Below are 27877 nucleotides of genomic sequence, written 5' to 3'. Positions count from 1 at the left end.
ATGATTCGAGATCTGAGCAAGATGTACCCCGTGGCACGGCACCAGGTAAGAGTGGAGGCAGCACGAGCCCAGGGCAGAAGAACAGTCTGATGCGTAATCAAGTTCCCGTGCCACCGCGCGCCCGCACGCACAATTAAACTCATTGTCGTATTGCTGCAGCTGTATGTGTGTGTCTGAGTGTGTGCGTGTGTGTGTGTGTGTGTGTGAGAGTGTTTGAGTGTGTGTGTGTGTGTGTGTGTGTGTTCGTATGTGTTCGTGTGTGTGTGAGTGAGTGTGCTTGGGTTAACGTGCAAGAAGAGTGAGAGAAACCAAAAGGCCACCGTGTAAAACAGAGAGGCCTATTGTCATCTACAGTCTGGCCTCTGTGTGTGTCTGTGTGTGTCTGTGTGTGTGTGGTGACACTTGTGTGACTCTGGTGGCTCAGCTGTTCCTCTCTTCCCTCGCATGCTGTCTGGTTGGGGTTGAGGTCTCACACCAGCCGGGGCAGCCGTTCAAGTTCACTGTCACCGAGTCCTGCGACCGGATCAAGGAGGAGTTCCAGTTCCTGCAAGCCCAGTACCACAGGTGAGAGTCCGGGTGGAGCCTGACCCTAGTGGTGCATGGGGTCGACTCCTTATTGGCCAAATGTTTTCAAAGTACTATTGAAACTTTCAGCATCGGGTTAAAGAGTGATGTACGTTTGTTCTTAGTGTTATTATGGAGCTGCAAGGACTAATGAAAAATGAATCCAAAATCTTAAATGTCAGTATTTCCTGTTTTTCATACTCAAAACAAATGTCTTCATTCGTCAATATGGGCTCTGAGAATTTAAACATTTTATTAAATTAATTTCACTATACAGGCAAACTGATTATTAGAGAAAAACTAGTGTCACCTGCCTCAAAAGTATGAATTAAGATTAAAAGACGTATATTTCTGTGACCTGCCCTGCACCAGTTGTGTGTGGGTCACACAATACGACTGAAATATGAGGGAAACGCTTGATGCAATGCCACGGAATTCAAGACAGAAACTGATTTGATGGAAACATTCTCAGTGTGAGTTAAACGTCCACCAGGAGATCCCAGGAAATGATTCTCTCCTGCAGAATGAGTTGTAACGCTGGCAAACCCCCCCCCCCCCCCCATCAACCTCGGCGTGCACGTCTGTCTCTCTCACTCTCTCTGCAAGTGCAAGTGGTGTGAAATAAAAAAATGTTTTTCACCCTACATGATGAAGTGTGAAATACATTGCTCGGGGAAGAACCACGAGCGCGATGCCAATGCATAATAATCGCTCACCTAAGGCCACCTTGTAATTATTCCCCCAATCATCTGGTGAGATGAAGCGGCGGTGGTCCAGTTTGCTGGAAGATCCCGGGGCGGAAGGAGATGAACCAGGGATAGCATCTGCTGCATGTGTGTGATCAGACCGCTGCAGTGAAACGCAAACAGCAGGGAGACACTGATTTGGTAAAATAAGGGGAGCAAGAGTCAGACACGCACACGGAATATATATCAACACTGTCTGCGAAGGCATCCTGTTTGTATAGATGTCAGGTTTATATGAGGAAGAAATTAAAGCTGCGATATTGTTGATTTTACCATTAAATTTAAGTTCTTATATTTGAGAAAAATGAAAGAATTAAAAATGTTAATCCAAAATTGAAAACCTGTAACGGATCCAGACCTTTAAATCGCTCCATTAGTCTGTATTCATCACGTCAATATCCAAACATTACACACCTGATGGATTCCTCATAAAGAAAGATGCACAAAAGCTTCCAGTAAAACACAACATCTGATAGAGTTGAGCTTTTTTTCTTCTTCAGTATCAACACTTTTATAATGGATCCTCATTATATGGTGGCTTTTTCTGCCGATGGTGCAGTTTGGTCCCTCCACCACTCACACTGTAAGAATATATGATGAGGTTTGCGTGGTCGTCCATTGATCCATTAATTACTGTACCTGCTGAGTAAGTGTCTGGGTCTGCAGGGAGAACCGGTGTGATTCATGCAAAGCTTCTTTCTCTGTTGCAATCACATTTAGAAATGCAAATTTAAAGTAACACAATGTTGACAGGAAGACGTTCAGTGTTCTGCAGGTGACGGCTCCGGTTCAATGTGTCAGGCATATTTTGTGAAGTTGTTTCATCTCACATATATTTAACATGATTGATTGATTGATTGACGACTGGACAGATGTGATCATGAAATACATTTTACCTTCACTCTCCCCTCACAGTCTGAAACTGGAGTGTGAGAAACTGGCCAGTGAGAAAACGGAGATGCAGAGACACTACGTCATGGTGAGTTTCATATCGTGCAAATGTGCCTTAGTATTTTTGCTGTGTGCAAAAAAGCGGAACAGAGCGGACAGACATTTTGCTTTGACCTCACTTTGATCCGTGACTTTCTTTTCTTTTTTACAGTACTATGAAATGTCATATGGACTCAACATCGAGATGCACAAGCAGGTAGGAAACGTTCACGTCTTAAAAAGGAAGTAACACGGATTCCACTCTGTAGCAGGTGTCAGAAGAATGTTCATGGTGGTGATGATCAACAGGAGCTTGAGGTTTTAATTGACGTCTGTGCAATGAAAAATTAAAGTGTTTTTAAAGGTCGCACATTTTACACAAACTGGTTTGTTTGTAGTTCTGATCCAGCTTTGCCTTTTTCCTTTGGTTAATAGGTTCCTCACTAGTGATATTCTAGTTTTTCGCTTATCGTCTGATTTCCCTTAGAATTAAACCTACTGTTGTTTTGTTGGATCTCCACATATTTTTTTTAAATAAGCTATAGCTTGTAGTAAACAAATCATAGTTTCATAGTCCAAACAAAGATGGAAGCCACCTACGACCTTACTCAAATCGTATGATACTGACCAAATTTCAAAAGTGTGAAATCTTTATGTTTTTGTATGTATCAATGCTTCTTACTAGTATTTTATATTTCTAATATTCTATCATAAGAGTTTCTGGTTCCCTATACCAGGAAAAATAGTCGCAGGTGGAGAAACTGATTATATGTTAGAATGATTCTTCCATGCAGCAGTAACCTCGGCCCAGTGCAGCTCGCTGTTCTGTATAAAGGAGCCCAACACCACATGACATGGCTCTGCCTGTATCTCAGCTGCAGAGGTAGTCACAGAGTCACGATCCGAGAGCCGCCGAGGTGGGAAAGGACACCTGACGCTAATGTGTTACACGTCACGCCTCTGATTCCCCAACGCTGGTATCAGGCTATCTTAAAATCACACTTAAGGTCAGCGACATGCCGGTTCCCTTCGGTGCGAACAAGAAAAGTCTGCATTGGAAGGGAAAACCGTGGGGTCCCTGTACATATGTAACAGATCGTATATATCATAGAAACTGATTTATTTATAGAGCTTGAAAAGAGCCTATTCGCCTGTTTCTCATTTCTTCTATCTCCGCATGTTTTGTTGCCTTGCGAGGTTCAGCAGTCATTTCACACGTGAACAATAATTCCATCAGTTTAATTGCGAGAGAGAGAGAGAGAGAGAGAAACGGGCTGAAAAAGGACAGGAGTGAACAAGGATTTGTCTTTTAACGAGCCTTTACATTACTGCTGCCTTTTTTAAACACCGAGGGTCATTAGCATAAATGTCTGTGTTAACCACACATCAGCTGCCGGGCTAAATGGGCCACAGCTAACTGAGCTACACATTCATTTCCTGAGAAATGGTGCGTGTGTGAGCGTGTGTGTGTGAGCAGATGTGATAAATGCTTGGCCTTTGTCTTGCTCTGTGCATGGTTGTGTGTTGGTGTGTGTCTGTACAGTGTGTGTGTCCTTTTCATTGTGTGTGTACAATGTATGAGAGGGATGTCTATATAACAGCTTGTATGTATACTGTACACATTTACTAGGTGTGTGTGTGTTTGTATGTACACTGTTGCTGTTTATTTAGTTTTGTGTGCACGATTTGTGTCTTTGTGTGCATTGTTTGTGTATATTTAGATGTTTACCAGGCTCTCTGTGTGTGTGTGTGTGTGTGTGTGTGTGTGTGTGTGTGTGTGTGTGTGTTTGTGTGTGTGTGTGTGTTTGTGTTTGTGCATCAATGTTGCACACGCAGCTTTTCAGTGGCTCACTAATCAGATGTGTTGGATGAAATATGGGTTGTCTACTATAAATCCTGCTGCTGTTTGTGTGTGTGTGTGTGTGTGTTTATTAGGGGGGGGAGTGAGAGAAAATAGAGAGAAAATGCGGACCGTGGCTCTGTGTGGTGCCCACAAATTTCTGTCAGGAAATAGTTTTGGAGAATGAGGCTCTAATATCTGCCAACAGTCTGTGTGTGCGTGTGTGGATGTTCTCAGTCTGTGTGTTTGTGTGTGTGTGTGTGTGTGTGTGTGTGTGTGTGTGTGTGTGTGTGTGTGAATTTGATGTTCAGGTTGTGTTTGTGTGCCTTGTTATGCTGGCGTGCATGCATCAGCGTTAATGTGTGTTTTCGATAGGACGATACGACGTGTGTGGCTCATTGAGTGGAGGCCGTGATTGACGAGTGGAGGGTGGAGGTGGTGGTGTTGTCTGGTTGAGGGGGGGGGGGGCCTTAAGGCAGTCGGTCTCCACTACCGACGAGGGAATTGCAAATATTGCTTGTTTAGCATTTTCTGAGGGTAATAGGCTCATTGATTTTTGGCTCTGCTCTCTGTTTTATTTACACAGAAGGGCTCCGGTGCCCGGGGAATGAAATGTACCAACGCTCGTTAAAGAGAAATTGACTTGTAGACGGAGGGGAGGAACGAGGGGGCGAGGAGAGGGAGGGCGACGGGGGTGCGGAGCATGGGACTGTGCTGCCAGAGGACAGATAATCAATTGCAAATTAGCGAGACTGAGAGAAGAATAAAGCGAGCGCAGGATGGGGAGAGAAAAGGAGAGCGAGAGGGAGGAGAAAGTGGTGAGACAAGGAAGTAATAAGACGTTGTGATACAGAGGAATGACAGTGTTTTCAATGAGATCTGACAACTCATTTTGCTGCAGCAGAACAGAAGCCATTTGTTTCAGTCCGTGGGTTTTGGTTTTTGTAACATTGCATTGAGAATGTTAAAAGCAAATTGGAACCTTCAGATTATAGTAAATACGATTTTTAAATGACGCACTTATCTCTGTTCTTTTGCATTTTTAGAAAACCCTGTTTTAACAATCTCCAGGTTTTCAGGTTTTAGTTTAAATGTCCCTCCTGTATGTAAATGGTGGATGTAATGAAAATAACACTGTGGTTCTTAAGCTGGGAGTCAGACCCACAAGGGGGCTCAAACTGAACCCTAGTGGTCCTGGGATGAAGGGATGAGTTTGGCATTTGGGAAAATATTTCTATCTTGCCAAGAGTGAGAAGATTAGCTTAGCATAAAGACTGGAAGCAGGGGGGAAAGCTAGCCTGGCCCTTTCCAAAGGTAGTACAATCTGTGGACCGGCATCACTAAACCACACATAAAGTGCAAAAATGACACGAGGGTCATGTGCCAGACTGATATTTGGTCGTGTGTGACTTCCCGACTGGTTGCCTATTCCAGCTGTGAGATTAATCTTGGCTGTTTCTTTTTCTCTAGTAAGGAGGTTTGTTTTTTCATTGGTTGGTTTGTTTGTTTGTCAGCAGGATTATGCAAAAAATCAACTCAATGGTTTACCCCCGAACTTGGAGGAAGGAGGCGGTATGGGTCAGGAAGGAACCCATTAAATTTTGGATCTGCAGCTATACAATGCAGCAACAGAGCAGAATGCCAAGTGCAAGACCTTTTCTGTTGTTATGAGAATGTTTTTCGGCTCATTTTAAAAACCCTGGCTGGACAAATTGGACTTGGCTGGAGATGCACTATTGCTCCCTTGCAATTTTTCTACTTATTCAAAGGAAACTATGCATGTAAAAACATTCGCTTTGACTAAGTTGGTGCCAGGAGCCAGAGTTTTTACCCGAAAAAATGAATCCTCACATTAAACGCTCACTTTGCACCTCAAGCTGTTTGGAGCTTTGTGTATGGAGCCTTTTGTTTGTCCTCCCTGTCTCCCCCTACCTGTCTAGCTATGTCTTTCACACACACACACACACACACACACACTCACACACACACACACACACACACACACACACACACACACACACACACACACACACTCACACACACACTCACACACACTCACACACACACACACCCTCACGAGGGAATCCAGCCTTTATATGGCCGGGTCCATTAGCTGTATTAGCTGGTGGTGAACAGTGGTGCTGATGTGGTGCTTACAAAGCTCCACAGGGGAGATGGACATTTGATCTTCTCTCTGACCCAATCTGACTCCAGGGCTCCTGCCTGATCTTATTTCTTTGTTGTTAGGACCTGAAGTGGGAGCGTTTTCGCAGTTTTTCTTTTTTTGTTATTCTTCTGGGCAACATTTTTAGTGTTAAGTGGTTTTTGCTGCAGTGTTGTTGTTTTTTTTTGCTCACTGTTGGTCCATTGTAATGCCACAAGCTCAGAGAGGGACAGCATATTCAGTGGTAACTCTGGCTTTTCCTTGCACCGTTTATCGCACGTTGTCGTTCTGCTCACAAGCAGGAAACCTACAATCCCTCTTAAGGCTGCGGCCGCTCGCTGTTTTTTCTCCTTTCTAACTGGAGGAGCATTTCTCCAGTGACTCACATACAAGGTCAAAGATAAATTCAGTGCACATGATCTCACCTCAGAGGTTGCTGGCTGTTATGCGCCCGTGGAGTCGTGTAATCTCGCAATAAACTCAATGGATCGCCCTGGTTGGAGTCCTCACCTTAGAAAACTCCCTGGCCGGTCGCTTCTTATTATTTATTTACTGTCAGAACGGTGACAGGGTTCAGGTCAAAGTTAAGACCTGCTCGCTTGCACATTCAAATTCTCCAGGTTTGCATAAACCAAAGGACACCTTTTTTTTTTTTGGAGACCTGAGAGCTTTCAGGTTTCACTTTGGTATCTGCAGCAACGTGTATTTTTCAAACAGGCTGACATACCTGCACTCTGGCCGACAGTCACGATTGTCTGCCATTGATGTAAAATGTCACCTGAAATTGGTTGTGTTGCCTCGTGGAAAAGCATCTCCATTTCCTTTTCTGCTCCAGCGCTTTTGTTTCCGTTTGTGTGGCGACGTGTCGGGGTCACCTCTTCATGTGGAATTCAGAGGAGCTTTTTTCTTCAGCGATGATCTGAGTAGCTTTGTAATCCTCATTTATAAATTAATGTGTGCTTCTAAATAAAACCATTGCAGTGTTCATTTAAATTATGAGATGTTTTGCATGTTTTAGCCTATTTACCACAAAATACATGAACAACAATAGATTTTCAATAATCAGTCAATCTCATGAATGTCTTGATTCTTCGATTAATGGTCTGAAAAATTATAAAAATCTCCAGATAAAGAGTTAAATGCCAGAGAAAATTCCTTGACTGTCAAAACCGTAGACTTCGTATAAAAATACAAAATAAATTTATGGCGCAGAGACTCCATTGTTTGCAAAAGTTGATTTATGTCTGTCTCAGTCTCTAGTTTAAGTCTTTTTCAATACAACTGGACATTCAGTTTGTAATAAAATGGCCCAATATTTTTTTAATTTGACAATAAGTCCAGGTTTGAATGGATACTGTGTGATTGACAGCTAGTACCGTCCAATGGGTGATTGTCACAGGTGTAGGTGTGCGTGATCTCCCAGTCAGGCTCCACCCCCACTCCTCCAAATATGGTTACTTCAAGAATACTAACCGTTTAAAAACACGAAGATGGTGCTGGACAAAATGCTGAAACTGAGGCTGTAAAATGAGAGTTCACAGACCAATCCTCCTTTACTCTCTTCATGATTACTAAATGATAATTGATTGGCCAGTAGATGGCTTTCGTCTTTGTTTTGTGACACTTCTTGTATGACCGTCTGAATTTGTTTTACTCAACAAGATTGATGGGTGTTGTTGTCCTAACGGTGGGGTTGCCTGGCAGCCCTCTTACGTTGAAGAGGATTAGGCAACACGATCCTCACCTCTGCGTCTGTCTGCTGTCCCTTCACCGTCTCCTTGAACATCTATTTATGCCAGACCAGAGGAAACAGCCCTTGCACTCATTCACTTCTTCAGCCCGCAGGGTTTCGGTGTTATCCTTATGGAGGATGGCCAACTGATGAAAATACTGAGTTTGTCCTTCTTTCCCTTCAACACCCGACACTAAGGTTGAGCAGGGAACGTAAAACCCTCAACCTGGTGCTTCAGCGGAGATTCTCAGAGGCTGATATGTACCGCGCAGCTATTCCCGGTGTACACGAGTAGAGAAACCAGCTGAAAAAGGGCATGTGTGCACAGCAAGTCTTCCATGGATAAACATTAAATATAAAATGAAAATGTCAGTGTTTTAGGTTGTGTGTGCAGCTGCAGCTCTGAGTTAATCACAGGTAAGCTGCAGCCCTCCCTCGAGGTCCCATCTGCCTGACACTAAATGGCTCAGACATCCGGTGTCTGACAGAATTCTCTACATTCATGGCCTCCGAAGTCTTCAAATTATTGATTAATGAATATGATCTATAATTAATGAGGCATATGATGCTTCTTCAGTTTTTCTTTCCTCTGGTGTATCTAGTTTTGTTTTAGTTGAGCTGCAAAGTTCAAAAAGCCCAAAGTCTAATGTAAAAGTCTTTTCTTCCCAGAGAAATTAATGCTTTAACAGATGGATCCATCCTGGCCCAACACATCTCATGGTTTATTCCGCGTCAATAACAACCAAGCAACAAGAAACCCAATGGTTGAATGATGATGTTAAACTCAAACGGACAACTAACGGTACAAATATTTATAAACCAAAGGGTTTTTTCAAATCTTGTCATCATGTCCAACTTCAGCTCTGTTGCCAGGCAACTATAAGAGGGCAGGACGGGCTGGTGACATCTAATTTTGGTTCGGCTACGCAGTCTACGCTGTCCCATGAAGGAGGCATTCTTTGTGGGCCGGACAGACCACGTCCTACGATGGAAGCCGCCACTGAATTGTGACGCGGCTGAATTGAGAGCAGTGGCCGACATTTCCTACATGATTGACCAATCAGAGCAGAGAGGGCCAGCTAGCCAATCAGACTAGACTAGGCCGTACAAAGAGGGTCTTAAAGAGACAAGAGCTAAAACTATTGATGCGTTTTCTGATCATTAGCGAATGTGAACCTACTTGAGAAATATCCCATATCAAAATAAGGAACCTGAGTATGAACAGAATATGTCTCCTTTAAAATAGTAGGTGATTATTTCCTGCAAATCAACGAACCGATTGATCGACTCATCTCAAGACGCCTGATACAATTAGCTCATAAGAAAAAGGCAGCAAATAATATATGTAATGCCAAGCAGCCGCTATTTAGAATTGTCAACGTCACAACAACAGCAAATTTTACCGGCAGCAAATTAATCTGCTGCAGGCGCTGACACGACTAAGTTCATCACAGTCAGTGACAAATGAAAAGACACTCGGTTTACGTACCTGCATGTTTTTAGTTTTACAAATAAAGACAGTGATGTTGATCCCTTTGTGCCCCGTCATTTGTGTTTCTGTGTGAGTCTTTTGTCTGTGTTTGTGTTTGGGTTTGAGTTGCACTGCGAGCACTCCCTCTGGGACAGTGGATCAGGCAATTTCCTGATGTTGGGAGAGAGAGTGCTGTATAATCTTTAAAAGCTAACCGCTGGGTTCAGTCAAAACATCTGATGAATACAGAGGAGGCTGGGGAGGTGTGTGTGTGTGTGCGTGTGTGCACGGTTGTGTTTACGTGTGTGTCATCCTGCCACAGTGTTGCTCCTGCCGCCGTTTGAAGGGTTCGTATCAGTGGGTTTGCTTCTCATGGCCTCTGGGGTCTTCTGTTACCACTGATACCAGAGCAAAGTTCACCTCTGTCAAGGTTGTAGAAATGAGACATACACCTGACAATGTTAGACATGTAGCTCCTTCTGTGTGTGTGTGTGTGTGTTGGTTCTCAGTTTATTCACTTGGCTCTTTATTTAGCAGAGGAAGTCGACTAAAATCTCATGTGTCTCATGTTTTCCTTCAACTGAGCTTTTCTTAAATCTCAAGCAGAACAAATCCTGGGTTTATGTTCACACAAATCATCCATCAGGCTGATTGATGCTCTGCAGCTTTAAAGTAAACTTTCAGAGATACTGAAGGATGCAGCCTGATGGATATTGTTTTTGGGGTGACGCCAATATTTGGGGGTTTAAAAAAGATCTATAAAGTTCCATCAGCTGCCAATTGATTATTTCAATACTTGGCAGTTTGGGGGTTTATTTTTAACTGTCATGAAGTTACCACTAAATTGTTTTCACATCATTGACAGTCATTTAACAGTTTTCATTTGCGTTCACACAATAACCTCCTCCGCAGAAACTGGGGAGGATCTCTGAGCTTAGTGCATGTCTGAAAGCAGCCTTAGTAAATATTAAGATATATTTAATTGAAATGTACTCACAGACCGTAAGTGCTGTGATCATTGTGGAGAGGTTTGATCATTGTTCCTGAGGGAAAAAACCCTAACCCTAACCCTAACCTTTTTAATCTTAATCTTTAGTCAGACTTCTTGTCTGATACTTTACATCAGACTCTCAGTGATAAAGTGGTGCTGGGTTTGTTCTGGTGACATTTGTGCTCTGTACTGTGTAGTTTCTGCTCTTAGATCATCTTCAAATCAAACAGTGTGGGTGGAACTTATGATAAAGTCTGATTTGCTCTTTCTGCTCATGCTCTCCTTATTAACTACATGTCCTGAAATTTGAAATGCACAACTTCCCACAGGCCAAAAGACTTTCCCGTTTTTCGAATAGAAAAGGTTTTATCAGCCGACTGCATCAGATTCCTTTTATTATTGCTTCATATATTGATGTGAAAATAATTTGTGTTCTTGAGTTCATCACACCATTAAAGTGTGGTTGACATGTGCAGTTGTAGGTTGTTTTCGTCTCTGCTGGTGGATTTGAACATGAATGTGTTTTGTGCGCCCACCTCTCTGTCTCGCAGGCGGAGATCGTCAAACGGCTGAACGCGATCTGTGCCCAAGTCATCCCCTTCCTCTCTCAAGAGGTAAGACTCAGAAACGTCTGTCAGTGTGAGTTAAGACTGAGGTGGGTGGGTGTGTGTGTGAGAGAGAGAGAGACACACAGAGAGAGAGAGAGACACAGAGAGAGAGAGAGGGAGGGAGGCAAGAAGATAGATAGGAACCATAGAAGGAGGAGAATAAGTGTGTGTGGTGGATTGTGAGGCAAAACAGACACACACACACACACACAGACACACACACACACACACGCAGATTATCCTGGGCTAATCCTCCCTGCTCAGGATAGGCAGATATGCTCTGAACTTATTAAATGTCTCCCACTAACATATGCGAGAGCCAGTGGCTGTGTGTGTGTGTGTGTGTGTGTGTGTGTGCGTGTGTGTGTGTGTGTGTGTGTGTGTGTGTGTGTGTGTGTGTGTGTGTGAGTGTGGGTAAGAGAGAGAGAGTGAGAGAGACATCTTTGTGTGTTTGTCTGAATGCAGTCTGAATGCACATTAAAAATGTGTTAAAAACACTATAAATTCATACAGTGGTGGGTGTAAGAAGTGTGTTTCTGTGTGTTTAAGAAATCCTTGGGTGAGAGTGTGTGTGCATAGTGTGTTTAGGTGATAAAACCATCCTCTGGTGGAGTTAAACGTGTGTGTGTGTGTGTGTGTGTGTGTGTGTGTGTGTGTGTATGTGTGTGTATGTGTGTGTGCGTGTGTGTAAGGGTGGGAACAGCAGGAAGGAGTGAGTGTGAGCGCCAAAGCTCTCCTCCAGATTAGCCATGGATTAGGAGGGTTTAGGGTGGATTAGGAATAATGGCATTAGACTGCGGTGCTGCTACACAGGCCTGAGGCCCGCAGAGAGGGGGGGGCAGGGAGAGGAGGCGGCTTTACCGCTTTGTTTCCGTGCACAGCCTCGTTTAGAGAGCGTGCATGTGAAATGTAAAACAATCATGTTATTAACACGCTGCTTTCATGTCGACGGAATTTGCACGTGTCTGCTAGAGCTCTGTTTGTGATGATTATTTCTGTCATTTTCTGATATCGTTGTCACCAATGAGAAGATGTGTCAGCTAACCTACAGTATCCAGATATAAATACTCACATGTATTTTACCGTTATAAGAGTAGAATCATACATATTATTTCACATGTATATGATAAGGATATGACATATATTGCATCTATTCAAAAACACAGTTAAAGTAGCCAAAGTTGGTTCTGAATCCTGGAAGATGTTTTCATTATGGTCATTCTTGAACTTAAATCATGATTTATACAGAAATGTCTTTAGGTAAAATTATCATTTTTGTTATTTAACTCATTCTTATCTCTATACCTAGAAAGTAATGCGATAATGTTAAATCTTAATAAAAGTTTTGGTAAGCCAAGACTAAGATACTTAATATTTGAGCTAGACTGACATTTTTCTAGTCAATAAATATATAAATTAAAATATTTTTAAGATGAGTGACGTGAGTTTGTGAAATTGGGATTCTTGTTTTCGTTTGAAACTGTGTTAGCGTGTAATTTATACTAAACTACAAAATACAAGGTTTTACAATTCTGCTTCTGATTTCCCTTTTATACCTTTCACTTTAAGAAAGCATGCGTGTGTCCGGTGTGTGTGTGTGTGTGTGTGTGTGTGTGTGTGTGTGTGTGTGTGTGTGTGTGTGTCTGTGTGTGTGTGTGTGTGTCTGTGTGTCTGTGTGTGTGTGTGTGTGTGTGAACTGGATGCTCAGGTTCATTTCCACACCTGATAAACTCTTTCATCTCTGGCTTTACTTTGATGTTGCTCTCGCTCACCGTCTGGATCTGTCTCTCTCTCCGTGCCCTCTGGATGACTTTGCCATTCTTCCTGTCTGTCTCTCTTCCCCTTCTTTAAGCGTGTCTGTCTCTCATGGTGTCTGTCTTTTCTTTTTTAAACGTGTCTGTCTCTCAGGGTAATTGTCTCTCTCTTAAAACTTGACAGTTGCTCTTTGTTGATGTTTTTGCAGTGACTCTGTTTTTGCAGAGCATGACGTGATAGAAAGCAGGTTTACGTAGAACATGTGGTTGTATAGCTGTTGTGCCACATCCGCCCCTCCGTCCATCATTCATTCATTCACTAGCAGGATCCAATCCCAGCTGACACTGGGCGAGAGACAGGATGCACCATGGACAGGTCCCCAGTGAATCAAAGGGCCAACGTAGAGACAAACAACTGTATTAGAGTCTCCAGTGAACCTAACCCCACCCATCGGCTATCGTCTCAGGATGAATTAGCCTCTGGGGACCACGGACTATATTTCGGGGCTTCCGGTGTAATCAGCAGATATCCGGACAAAGTCTCCGTCTTCTGATGTCGTTCTCTGTTCAGCCTGAATAGTTTCTTTCATCACACAAGTAGAGACTCATTATTGGTGTTTTAGGTCCAGACGACAGTTTGGTCAAACTTTATGAACAGCTATCTGAATAGGAATGCAGAAAAATTAAAAAGCCGATAACAGATGTATTTCAGTCGGTGTGTTCGGCCTCTTTCCTTCTCCACACGGACTGTTTACCTGAGGGCAACCAAAGCGGGCTCGAACACGGTTGGTCAAACTAGAAATTAAAACCTTTCAAGGAGGACGTCCGTGGAGCAAACCCATGCAGACATGTAGAGAAGATGCAAACTCCTCACAGAAGGACCCCGGTCAAACGTGTCGCCATAAACCGAATGGGTAGAAAATGTTTTAATACTCCAAAAGTGAAACATCATCTCCAACACAGTTGATGTAATCACATGCAAACAGTTAGAAACTTTCTACACACTGGGCTTCTCCATACGATATTGTAGTAGTTGATATAAGGATATTTGGCCACGGGCTAATCTTGTGCCCATTTGCAAACATGAGCCGTTCCCTTCTGCCTCCACCTGCTTAGATTCTGCTCCGGAGAGGAGGAACCAACTGGCCTGTGTAGGTCACATCCGACCAACTAGTCCGCCCTAATTAGCTGCACATTGACTCTAATGAACACTCTGGTGAGCGTCAGCTCATGAGGAGGAGGAGGAGGAGGAGGAGGAGGAGGAGGAGGAGGAGGAGGAGGAGGAGGAGGAGGAGGAGGAGGAGGAGGAGGAGGAGGAGGAGGAGGAAGAGGAGGAGGAAGAGGAGGAGGAGCAGCGCTTGTTTTAGATGAAGAGCCAAACTGCAGTGATGACTCAGAAGTGTCTCCGCTTCTCATCTGATGGTGTTTAACATTGATGTGGTCAGAACTTTGGGTTTTTACAACATGGCCAAACTGGCGGGTGAGAAAATGTCTGGATCAAAGAACAGTCAGATACAGAGGTCTCACTCTGTTGCTTCACATTCACGGCTGTTTTAATGGCCCCATGATTCTTTGATGACTGAGTAACTGGGAGTTATCTGTTAGAAAGATAGAATAACAAATGTACAGTTACTTGTTTAATGCTTTGCAATAGATGTTTTAATGTATCTACATCTTTATTTAACGTTATAGGAGGAATAGCTTCTTGTAAATTGATGTTGCAATCCCTTCAGTTTGACACTCTCTCTTATTCTCTCTCAGCACCAGCAGCAGGTGGTGCAGGCGGTGGAGAGGGCCAAGCAGGTCACCATGGCTGAACTCAACGCCGTCATAGGAGTGGGTGTTGCACACACACACACACACACACACACACACACACACACACACACACACATACTCTCTATTTTTCTCGCTCTCCCTCTCTCTCACTCTCTCTTAAAGAAAGAGACGTGCATGGATCAAATGCATCTACAACATTGAAGATGAGTGTGGTTTCTACACCCGCTGTATTTCTACCATATCCATTCACCAATACATGGTCGGTGTTAATCTACAAAGATATATTATATCAAAATTGTACAGTTACAGCTTTTCACATGGTCACATCTAGAATTTAGTTGTCCAGAAGCTTTTGGCTGAGATGTAGATTCTGTTTAAGCTTAAACATATTGATTTTCAATTGATATCCTTATTTATATTAGCCTCTGATATTTCAAGAATGCCACTAATATAATTGTTTCCTTTCTTTGCTTTCCTTTTGTCTTTATCTTCCCTCATCTCTTCATCCCATCTCCCTCTTCATTTCGGCCGCTCGTTTGTCTCCAAGTTGAAACCTGGGCATTAATCAGTGGTTCTGTGTGTGCTCCAGCAGCAGCAGCTCCAGGCTCAGCACCTGACCCACGGCCACGCCATCCCCGTCCCACTGACGCCGCACCCCGCTGGCCTCCAGCCGCCCCTGCCCCCCGGGGCCAGCACCGCGAGCCTGCTGGCGCTCTCCTCCGCGCTGAGTCACCAGCTGCCGCTCAAAGACGACAGGAAACACCACGACAGCAACAGCGAACACCCGAGAGGTGAGGCCTGCTCCGAGTGGACAGTGTGTGTTGAACTGTGGCCGTCAATAAGTTTGTGTGTGTCTGGGCAAGTGAAGGCGTCTTTAAGTCCAGAATAAGTCACTTCTTCTTTCTGCATCTTTATTTAATTACAGCATTCATTAAATTGTTTAGTCAAATGTACATGTGGGTAATGTACAGTGGAGTCTTTAAGTCTCAGACCATGATCTCAGACCTCTGGATTTATACGATATTTATCGTTTTATCTTCTGTTTTTCATCTTTAAAAAATCCATGTCATATTCTGGATTCATATTAAATTACATCGTAACTACATTGCTTTAAATCTTTCTTTCTGTCACAAGTCCATTGATGTTTCATCTATCCAAATCAAGGCTAAAATATAATTTAGTTTATTTGAGATATTTTATTAAATACAGGAACAACCCTTTATGTCCCATATTTAATACAAACTGCCAAAACTTGCTGCTTTATTTTATTCACTGACGCTAAACACGTTTAATGTAAATAGATGTTGACGCTTTTATCACTTTTTCTGTTAATGATCCCAAACTAATTTCACACGTCTAGAATATTCAGTTATGAATCATGTCTCCACTCGTACTGATGCTCAGTTGTAAGTGCTCTGAACAAACAGCAGTTAAAGCAATTAAAAACTGATTTGTCATTAAACCATTTTAATTGGTCCTAACCTGGAGCCATGCACCACCACCATGATGCCTCTTTTCTCTTGCACATAAGAAACGCCTGTAATTCTTCTCCGAGCTGACTCTGAGCTCAAGCATTTAATTACCCTACAGTGTGTGTGTGTGTGTGTGTGTGTGATTACTCTGAAGCACTAAGGGATTTTACAGTGCAGCAGAGTAGTTAACCTTGCCCTGTAGCTGCAGTGAAGCTAACAGCTGCTAACTCAGGTAACACTCACCCCAGTTAGGAGCTCAATCAATAACAGCGCACTTCCATCTCAATCTCAAACAAGTGAGCCGAAGGTAGTGTAATTCATACTATGCCAAATATTGTATGATTTTATTATTATTTTATTTATTACACATACGGTGATAATCCTACACAATAATGGACAAAACATATGATGATAAAGATGAATTAAAAAGGATTCATTCATATTTAGAGACTAAATATTGTGTTAGAAAAGATGACAATAAAAGAAAGTTAAGATAATAAAATAAATATATAATCATCACTGAAATGTTAGTCAAACAAAATATAATTTAAAAAGTGAAATAACTAATGAAACCATAAAGACTAGAAGCCAGGATAAATAATGATAATGACAACTCTTGTGTCTTTATATGTTTAAAGAGGTTTCATGTTTTCATTGTGGTGGACAATGTAATTCTTTAAACTATGCTCTCTTGCACTTACTTACTTTCCTACTTGGCATGAAAAGTACGACACAGATTTAGCATTCTATCTCTAGTGGAAACTTAAAAGCAACTGAGCCAAACACGAGTCTATATCGTCCTTTTTATTCATTTAGCTTTATTCTTGTCAAAACACTGGGCCTACATTACCCACAATGCAACACAACTACCAGTGGTTTACACTGAGATTTGGATGTGCGGCTATTAAAGTATTTATTTCAAATTAGAATAAAATAAAGTGTATTATTATCAATCTCTGTGTGTGCTTGTGTGTGTGTCTGTGTGTGTGTGTATTTTTCCATGTGCAATCAGACAAAATATTTCAATGAGTTTTTCTCTTTTCTTGTCTCTTTTTGTCGCCCTCTCAGACAGAGACTCAGTCAAGGTGAGTGTGTTATTTATTTTATTCTCTTCATCTTCTCCCAGGTAAAAAAGGTTTTCACTATGACCGACTCGGCCATATGATTAAAACAATTATACTTGTCTAATCTTCTCCTCAGCTCTGTAGGGTTTGGACAGAAAATTACAACCGGCTCCACATTCTCAGAGATACGGCCAAAAATACATAATAATATTCAGTTGACATTGATAATTATCCCGATAAATATGAAATTAGATTCTAGTTCAAGACCGATTTTTGCTCCTGAGTGAAAGTTGTGGTTAAACAGAGAATGACACACTTGAGGAACAGAAAACATTCTATCAGTCAATTACTTTTACTACAACTTAAGTTCTATTGCTATTGATGAAAATTATATTATGATAGTGATATTGTTTTATCACCCAGTTCTATAGAGAATATTGATATTTATAAAGATTTGATGCTAAATAACAGATTCCACATCTTCATATTTCCACACAAATTATCCCTTTGAAATATAAATGCTCATTTCAAATAAAATCCTGACTGCAGATCATCGCACTAAAATAATCTAGTAATGAAAAGACATGAATCTGCTATAAATCCCTGTATGAACTGTGCATCTGCTCTACTCGTCCCTTTTATGTATTCTACCCTTGTGCTGTGCTGAATAATCATGTATTTAAAATATCTGATATGTGAAAATGGTGCCAAATAGGAAGAGAACCTGGATGAAAGAGAAACCCCAAGATGAGCAAAGCACAAGTCTGGTTAGTGAAGGAAGGAGGGAGCAGAGAGAGGCAGCGAAACAGATCAATGTAACAACCAGCGCTCGCAGTAATTAGTCCCTTAAGCGGAGCTTTTTTTCCCAAGGCAAACATTTGGTTTGTTGAATACTCAATGAGCAGATTAGCATTTCTTTATTCAAGCAGCTCCAGCTCACACACACACACACACACACACACACACACACACACACACACACACACACACACACACACACACACACACACACACACACACACAGATGAGTTCAGCGGGTGGTGTGTGTTCTCTGGTGTTTTGGAATCGGTTCAGACAGGAGGAATGTTTTAATATGTTATCTCCTGCCCCCCATGTCGTATATATCCTCCTCCACACTTACACTCAGAGCTGGAGGCACCATGATGGGAGTGATTAGCTGTGTGTGTGTGTGTGTGTGTGTGTGTGTGTGTGTGTGTGTGTGTGTGTGTGTGTGTGTGTGTGTGTGTGTGTGTGTGTGTGTGTGTGTGTGTGTGTGTGTGTGTCTGTGCGCTGCCTCTGTTTGTCAGGAATCAGTGATAAAGATAGAGAGAGCAGAATGATGAATGCCCTTCATGAGCCCACACAGGAGCGTAAGCACACGCACAGAGCTGCTCTTTGACATGGCGGCCAACAGTCACTTCATGAAACCAATAAGCCTCTTGTCAGTGGTCTACAGTTGCCTTGGCAACAGTCCACAGGGCACACACAGGATGTGTGAATTGCATGAACATCTATGAACATCTGTGCCTTAATGTCCTTGGCGACCACACACACACTGACAAAGGTATGCAAGTGTAGACGTGTGTGTGTGTGTGTGTGTGTGTGTGTGTGTGTGTGTGTGTGTGTGTGTGTGTGTGTGTGTTTGTGTGTTTGTGTGTGCGTGTGTGTGTCTGCATACTGACTGTTGCCAGTACAAGCAGTCACTTATGCAGTCATGGTGTGTTCAAGGAATGATTCTCCTCATGCTTGTTGTTCTCGTCTGTGGGATTGAGTGCACTTATCAAATGAAGCTAATTGTTGGTTCGGTAACTTTATCAATCGCCATTGTTTTGTGTTGCTGGAGTTTTTCTTGTGTGTATCTGCGTCGTTTCCTTTCAGTCCGACGTGATGAATTCCTCTCGGCTGAAAGGCGATGCCTGGACTCAAGTGCTGGCTTTTTACATGACCTTAAGTATCATCACTTAAGCGTCTCAATCTTTGATTTTGCGATGTAGAAAAGAGAAATAAACTCTTAATGAGGCGGCTTTGAAGCTTAGACTGACCTTTACGGTGAATCACCTGTTGCAGTAAACACGCTGCGGCTTGTTGTTAGCGTTGTCAGCGACACTAACACGTCTTTTTCGGGATTAGTTGTCTTGAAATCTTTCAGTTGCAGTCTGCGTCTCATTCTTAATGGTTGAATGTTCTTTTTTTTATCTAAAATGCAGCGTTCAGCGGTGCCTTCCATGCTGAGTTGGCTGCAGAATAAGAAAGAAATCGTGTGGAACAGAAAAGATCAGAGATTGTGAACTCAGGCTCTTTGGTGTGAACGTGTGAAAGAAGCGAGAAACACAAAGGATAAAATACAGGATTTGCAAATGGTGGACACATAGGCAAAGAGGAAACTAGTGTCCTGTTAGTGAAAGAACGAGAAAACGGGAAACAGGAAAAAGATGTGAGAAACAAAAGAAAGATCCAGTACAAAAGTCACAGCAGTGTTACTGGTGCTGCATTCATTAAATGTACTGTTAAAATGGCTGAATTTACATTGAATATGTTCAAATTATATGTTTTTAAGAATTCAATCTTAACACAAAAGCCATTTAACTGCTTTACTGAACGTCTTCAGTCACAGTCTTTTGTCTTGACTCAGAAATGTAACTGTACATTTTCGCATTTCCATCTTTTTCCGACAATTTGAAGCAACTCTCGCCCAAAAGTCTGTTCACAGAAGTAGAGAAAACACCTCCAGGTCTTTTTTCAGAGCAGTTTGAAAGCTTTCAGTCACAGACAGTACATGATATTATACCACATATTATATGTATATATAATTATAGGCATCATGGTGTTTTACCTCATCTGTGAGGCCAACTTTTATTTACGAACCATAAGACTGTTCTCTATATCATATATATCTCTCTGATTATTAGAGCGGAGTCAAGCTGTTTGTAAAACTGAAATAAAGAAAGCTCACGTGTAGAGGTTACAGGTTCCTTATCAGGACTTGCAGAATCAATTTGAAACGGGAGGCAGATAAGATTATGATGTGCTTGTAAATTAATACTTTCACCCAGCCACACTGAGCCGGTCTTCACACTCACAAAGCTCAAACTGCCGCCGGCGGAGCCTTCATTTGTCTCTGCAGCGAAATTAATTTGCCTTGATGTTTTTGAAAGAGCTAATTTGCAGGCTAATTAATCTAATCAGTCTGGAAAGAGAGGGGGAGTGTGTGTGTGTGTGTGTGTGTGTGTGTGTGTGTGTTCGTGTAAGTGTGTGTGTGTGTGTGTGGTGGTCAGCTTGCTCTATGTCACTGAAAAAGAAACTAGCACCTGTAAACACACGGACATCTCTACATTGTTTGCACATAGTGTGCATAGTACTAAAATGTATAGGTACAAGTGCTGCCCGACCACACACACACACACACACACACACACACACACACACACACACACACACACACACACACACACACACACACACACACACACACACACACACACACACACACACACACACACACCAAACGCTTACTCCTCCCCCCTACCGAATCTTTGTCATCAACACTTGCAGCACGGCAAAGGGCAGCGGAAAGGTTGCAAGCGTGAGTTAGTGGAAAGGTCGAGTTAAAGGTCCTGCTTTATTTTGCCTCCCCTCCGTCCGTGGTGTGCCGGGTGAGGAGCGCCTCCCAATGAGAGCGGGATCAGCAGGGACAGGCGGAGCAAGGGGGGAGATGTTTCCTTGACCTTATTTTGATCTGTGCTTCTCAAAGAGGATTAATCCTGCACTAATTGTAATTCAAAGGACGGCAGATTTGATTACAAACACACAGAGACATCAATGGAGCGACTCCTCCTCCTCCTCCTCCCCCCCTGGATTCAAAATAATGCCGCCGAGTTCAAGCCGCGCTGGCGGAGTCAAACTGTCAAGGATGCGGCGCTGCTTCTGCATTGTGTGATGCAGTATACGATGAAATGCTTTTGACAGGCAGAGGAGATTTTAAAGTGATGTGGAAATCCAGCCGTGGAGCGGATCACACAGTCATTATGTGTCTGCGTCGTTCATCTTTGTCTTTCTGTTTGCATCAATGACTGCTGGCTGCACGCTCGCTGCCAGATTTGTCCTTATTTTGTAGCCCTGGAGAAGTCCTGACACATTCCAAAGAATTTTAGAATATAAGATGAAGCTTATATTTTGCCTTTCACCCTGTGCAGGGTATAAAAAGAGTAATTTCCTTCAATCTATCAAAGTCTTCTTTCGCCTTGAGATTTCTTTCTCCCTCAGCTTGGCCCACAGTCCTCTGCAGACCAATGTCGAATTACATTGAATTTGTTTTTTGTGTCGATCTTACAGGGTGTTAACCTTCACTTTAATTTGATTTGTACAGTCATGTCTTTCTGCAGTGAGTTGCCAACTGTGTATATTTACCATGTAAACTATTAAGTTAACCCACATATAGACGACTATTGCCCATGTGGTATTAAAGGGTCAGTTCACACAAGCCAGGATAGAAAACATGTTGATCTATGTCTGTGTAATCTCTACTGGTATCTAGTCGTGCCATAGACTGTATACACAACATGACAGCTCCCCAAAAGTGAAGCCAAACTACAATATCCCAAACCACTATCTTGGATATTGTAGATTGTAGATCAATTTTGTACAACATGAAGAAGTGGAGACGCTTCATCCATCTCTTTTTACAGCCTGTGAGTCATGCAGATGGTTTTGAAAATGTTTGTGCAGGTTAGGAGATATTCATCTCTTGAGATTTTGTATTTTGTGGTCACTGATATTTAGAAAATCAACAGGAAAGAGTGCGGCCATATCTTCTGATCGTCCACAGAACAAGATGTTCTCAGTGGGTTGTAACAGACACAGATGCGAATGTTGCATTCAGTACAATCTGTTTTTTGGAACAGAAGAACATATTTATTCCTATTTTTATATCATGAGCTTCGTTTGGTGCATAATTGATGTGTTTTAGAACAAATTAGTCGGTTTTCTTCATCTTCTGATAAGTTAAACATTTGTTTGTTTGCTTGTTTCCTCCAGAGCTCGTCCGTGTCTCCCTCGGCCAGCTTCCGGACCGGAGAGAAGCACCGCAGCTCCAGCGATTACTCCTCCGACAGCAAGAAGCAGAAGACAGACGACAAGGAGCTGAACTCCACGCGCTACGTGAGTGAAGATGTAGAAAGATAACACTTTCTGAGTCGAAGACATGATTGCAAAAACAAAGGGTTCAGTTGGAAATAAATGGGGCGGGGGGGGGGCTAGGGTCAAGGCTTAGGTCTCGATAATTGAGGGACAGATAGACAGACAGAGGGATGGATGGACAGAGATTTCTGGTCTTAGTAGTTGTATAATTGTAGTAAATGTAAAAAAAAAGAAAAACACGTGCAAATTGACAGAGGATTGATTAAAGTAGTTTATGGTTCTCTTTGATTGCTTTAATTAAAGCATTGATTTGATGATGAACCCAATTTCATTATCACCATTATGCATTATTTCATTCAATATCAAACTAATAGGGGTGTAGTGTTGTGTCACACACTGATGATATGTGTTTTGATAGACAATTAATCTAGGCCGATGATTTAGTTTTATTCAAAATGAAACATTATACCAGCAGTTTCTGTATGAATTAGAATATAATGTAGATTTATTTAGATTTAAAATAAGGATTCCTCTGTCTTCTGTGTCCGTGCCAGGAAAGTGATGGAGAGAAGAGCGATGACAACTTGGTCGTGGACGTCTCCAACGAGGTAAAAACAGTTCTGACATCATTTCTGTTGCCTGCTCTCAAAGAGATAAATCCATCTTACCCGCTTGTCCTCGTCTGCCTCACCCACCGCAGGATCCCGTGTCTCCTCGAGGAAGCCCCGCCCACTCTCCTCGGGAGAACGGACTGGACAAAACTCGCCTGTTGAAGAAGGACGCTCCCCTGAGTCCGTCCTCCATCGCCTCCTCCAGCAGCACGCCGTCCTCCAAGTCCAAAGAGATTAACGTGGTGAGTCATCTTCTTTTTCATCAAATCTCCGGGTAGCTCTCTATATTTAGACTTTCAGAAATATGTAAGAATTATAAATGATTGTGTCAAAGAAGGTGCAGAACAGAATAAAGGTTTAATATGTACGATGGAAAACTCAGGAGATGATACATTCTAAGTAAAAGTTAAGTAAACAGCGAATCTATCAAACAACATTTGTGATTACTTTACCTGTTTTGTGTGTGTTGCAGAATGAGAAGTCCACAACTCCTGTGTCCAAGTCCAGCACCCCCACATCCCGCTCTGATGCCCCAACACCCAGCAGCACCTCCACCCCCGGCCTGAGGTCCGCCCCCACCAAACCAATGGGTCTGGAGACGCTGGGTGAGAGTTCCATTCCCTGCTCTATGTAACATTATAAAATGAAAATGCACAAATTAATATGACCTGAAATTATGAGATAGTCTGAGTTTAGGCCTTTAAAGCTTGTATATGAGAATGTAGTAGTAAACACAGGATATCCGATTTTAAAGTTGACCAGAGATCTGTTGCTCTGATATGAGAGCACAGAGACTACGTTACTCTTAAAAACTTCAAACTCACACGTCGAATGCTACAACCTTTTTGTCCCCACAGCTCCTGGTCTCCGTACGCCACTGGCCGTGCCCTGCTCGTACCCCGGGCCATTCGGAATGGTTCCTCACCCGGGGATGAACGGAGAGCTGAGCGGAGCGGCAGCCGCCTACACCGGCCTGCACAGCATCTCTCCACAGATGAGCGCGGTGGCGGCCGCTGCGGTGGCAGCTTACGGGCGAACACAAGTGGTACCAGAACGCACGCAAACACAACTCATAATTTGGAGTTAAAATCATAGCTGCTGCATGTGATCAGAAGAAATTTGATTTGAAAAAAACTGTCCTAATAAGGAAAACAAATAGAGAGTAGTATTACTTTATGAGATTGTGTGATTTGCAGGTTAAAAACATCCACATATCAAGATTAACACCAGACTAAATTTGTTAGAAAGGAAATATTTTGTCATATCAACAGCATCACATCACTGAATTAATCATGAAAAATAATCATTTAAATGCTGCTGAAATAATTGTGCACTGGGTGTAACTTAAACACCTCAATACCCAACAACTTAGTTTATCACTAAATCAATGCACAGGATTTGCCAGTTGTATTGTTTACACTATCCTCAGTATAGAAGCTGCAAACTTTAGTATTACTTTAATATATTTTAATTCCAACCTAAACTTGCAGCTTACAACCAAACCAAAATTTGAACGACAGACTTACCAAACTAATCACCTCTTTCATATAGTTTCAGTTGTAGTATTTTCAGTAGTTGCGTGTTGAGCTGGTTTTAAACTCCACCCTCTCATGTTCTGTAGGTGGGATTCGATCCTCACCACCACATACGTGTCCCTGGGCTTCCTCCCAACCTGTCGGGTATTCCTGGTGGGAAACCGTAAGTGTACTCCTCCTCCTCCTTCTTGTTCACCTTTATTTCCTCTTGTTTGCTTTCACCCGTCCCCCCTGTCTCACCCTCCTTTTTTTCTCCCTGTCAGGGCCTACTCCTTCCACGTGAGCGCTGACGGACAAATGCAGCCTGTGCCTTTTCCTCCGGACGCACTGATCGGCCCTGGCATCCCGCGCCACGCACGGCAGATCAATACTCTCAGCCATGGGGAGGTGGTGTGCGCTGTCACCATCAGTAACCCCACGCGTCACGTCTACACCGGCGGCAAAGGCTGCGTCAAGGTGTGGGACATCAGTCACCCGGGCAACAAGACCCCTGTATCCCAGCTGGACTGCCTTGTGAGTGAGCTGCACTGACCCTGACATACATGACTGATACATGAAATCTATTTTGAAATCATGAATGATGAAAGTACTGCACGTTTTCTTTGTTTTAGATGTGGTTAGAAAATGCTTTTATGTATTTGTCACTTTTAACAACAGTAAAATATACTTTTCTGTCACATCAGAACAGAGATAACTACATCCGCTCCTGTCGACTGCTTCCTGACGGGCGGACTCTCATCGTCGGGGGCGAGGCGAGTACTCTGTCGATCTGGGATTTGGCCACACCAACTCCTCGGATAAAGGCCGAGCTGACGTCGTCAGCGCCCGCGTGTTACGCTCTGGCCATCAGCCCTGACTCTAAGGTCTGCTTCTCCTGCTGCTCCGATGGAAACATCGCTGTGTGGGATCTTCACAACCAGACTCTGGTCAGGTACGGAGCCGTGGACACGCTACAGTCCCGATGGTTCACAAGTAGAACCAAACTGATGTTGTTTTTCAGGGGGCCAATGCAAGTTTGGATTTGTCTGCAGGCAGTTCCAGGGCCACACTGACGGGGCCAGCTGTATCGACATCTCTAACGATGGGACCAAACTGTGGACCGGCGGCCTGGACAACACCGTCCGGTCCTGGGACCTGAGAGAGGGACGGCAGCTGCAGCAGCACGACTTCACCTCCCAGGTACACACAAATCTACTCTTTTTTTGCGTTTTACAATACTCTTTATATTTTATGAATATATTTGTTATCTTAAATAGCTATAAATAAGACTTTTATTTTTTTGCGATTAAACTAAAATGCAGATTTGATGAAAACTGTGCATCACAGGACAAAGGACAGTTGTATGCTTTTCGTGTACTCACACCACTTCAGGCTCCGATTTATTGCAGTAATTTTCTGACTCAGCTCTGAACACTTAAGCAGCCACTGAAGGTCAGGCTGAGCTCTGTGTTTCTGGCCTGTCCTCAGATACCTTTAACATTAATAGGGCTGGCAGTTAGAATTTACTCTTTTTTTCAGGTGAGGGGGAAGAGCGGCAATAATAGACCATTACCGCAATTTTCCTGAAAAGACCCATTTCACCATCTCTGTGTGCAGAGGAGGAGGAGGAGGAGGGTGTGCATTTAAAGAGAGCTAAGAGAGGGCTGCACACAGGGAGAGATACATAACTGAGAGAATGCTTATGCTTTCCAATGATATCTGTTCTAAACTAAAGGGACACATGGGTTTCGATAAATACAAAATACCTTTTTTTGTCCATCAAAGAAAATTTACACAATTTGTTGTTTGGATCCTGTTGGAAGAATTGTTGCTAACTCGGTACGGTTTTGGAAACTGAAAAAATGTTGTTCTTATGATGGTGCAGAAAAACCTATCGTGGACATTTACCAACATTAATAGTTATGTTAAATTCAGTGCCCGCCCACAAAGACAAGTTCAATCTCCATGAACTCAAACTTTCCCACAGAAGACTACGAGGTGATGGATGTTTTCCTTATTTACTTAATTTACCGATGATGTGCAGGTCATTACGTTTTCTAAGATAGAAACAGAAGAGGTAGAGCATCTTTCCCATGTGAAGCACCAGCTGTGTAACTCTGCCAAAATACTAAGCATCAGTTTTTCTGTTTGACGAATGTGAGTCTGATTCTTTTGCACATTGATGAAAGACAAAGGTGAAACTCTGTGATAAAACACTACAGTAAAAATGCAGAAAGAAGAAGATTCAGTTCTAACAACGAAACAGAATTGGAATAGCACTAAGTAGCGTCCAGTCCAACATGGACCAAATTCCAAACACTCGTAGATATCAGTCCTCTAAATGTGTATTTCTCTTTTCATCAAGATCAACTTATTATCCCCTGGCGATGTTAAAAATGCCACAATGTTAAAGAAAGAAATATACATAAATCCTGGATCCAGTTTTGTGGAAATCTTTTCTGTTGCTCTCAAACGATCAGCCAAACCAACCGACAAAGAGACAGGGATGAAAACCTGGTTATCTACCATACCTGTGGGCTCTGTTTGCAGATCTTCTCCCTGGGATACTGTCCAACGGGCGAGTGGCTGGCAGTCGGGATGGAGAACAGCAATGTGGAGGTCCTGCACGTCACCAAACCTGACAAGTACCAGCTCCACCTGCACGAAAGCTGCGTGCTCTCGCTCAGATTTGCTCACTGCGGTAAGAATCTATTGAGATATCTTTGATTTAGTCTTACATGACGGAAGTGGGTTATTCTTTTTTCTTGACGTGTCCAAATCCTCTGCAGGGAAGTGGTTTGTGAGCACAGGAAAAGACAATCTGCTCAACGCTTGGAGAACTCCGTACGGTGCCAGCATATTCCAGGTAAGTGCGTCGGAACATAAACCTGCCTGTCAAACCCTTTCATCCTTTATCGCTCCTGTGTTAAGCACACGTTCTCCTCTTTCACTCATCTTTTATCGCTCTTGCAGTCGAAGGAGTCGTCCTCTGTGCTGAGCTGCGACATCTCCATCGACGATAAGTACATCGTGACGGGCTCAGGAGATAAGAAGGCAACAGTCTACGAGGTGATCTACTGAGAGTGCTGGGGCCATCAGACGACAAGGCCACTCCTCCATCCAGACAGTCCGAGATATCTCCATCGCCGGTGTACATTTTTTTTTAAATGTGTATAAAATGGATTTGGATCGAACAAAAAAAAGTCTTTCATGGACCGTGACCTTTTGACCTCCTGGCAGGGTCGTGGATCGAAAGGAACAAGCAGAACCAAGCACAGAGATGTTGTTTTTAAAAAGTGTCTTTTTGTTGCTGTGAGAACGAGTGAATGTCCACGTGCACTTAATCACATTCCTTTACATCTCACTTTTATGTATAAGTATGACTTATTTTTTCTAACATGAATACAAGCAGCTGTGACACATGCAGTATTTTGTCTTCTGCCAAGGTTTAAAAAGTTAAGTTGACGAACCAAACTCCAGAATATTTCCCAGTAAAACTTC

The 27877-nt window shown here is 42.8% G+C and overlaps 1 protein-coding gene across 10 annotated transcripts; it reads left to right on the top strand.

Annotated features, from left to right (window-relative positions):
* Nucleotides 1-27457, top strand: LOC133001488 (transducin-like enhancer protein 4). 10 transcript variants are annotated; one of them, XM_061071065.1, is made up of 20 exons: nucleotides 1-45; nucleotides 467-564; nucleotides 2226-2289; nucleotides 2413-2457; nucleotides 10990-11052; nucleotides 14562-14636; nucleotides 15172-15370; nucleotides 17120-17136; nucleotides 22150-22272; nucleotides 22806-22859; nucleotides 22952-23104; nucleotides 23335-23467; nucleotides 23720-23907; nucleotides 24484-24560; nucleotides 24661-24910; nucleotides 25081-25328; nucleotides 25429-25576; nucleotides 26927-27077; nucleotides 27166-27242; nucleotides 27350-27457. In XM_061071065.1, exons 1-20 carry the CDS (start codon nucleotides 1-3, stop codon nucleotides 27455-27457), a joined length of 2316 nt encoding a protein of 771 aa, XP_060927048.1. The 10 variants fall into 10 exon arrangements, with proteins under 10 accessions (XP_060927048.1, XP_060927047.1, XP_060927050.1 ...); XM_061071064.1 differs by having other exon boundaries at nucleotides 15169-15370; XM_061071067.1 differs by lacking the exon at nucleotides 10990-11052.
* Nucleotides 27458-27877: the final 420 nt, after the last annotated feature.

The sequence above is a fragment of the Limanda limanda genome, chromosome 5 (assembly GCF_963576545.1).
Source record: "Limanda limanda chromosome 5, fLimLim1.1, whole genome shotgun sequence".
Classification (NCBI taxonomy): domain Eukaryota; kingdom Metazoa; phylum Chordata; class Actinopteri; order Pleuronectiformes; family Pleuronectidae; genus Limanda; species Limanda limanda.
This window is presented reverse-complemented; position numbering and strand designations above follow the sequence as displayed.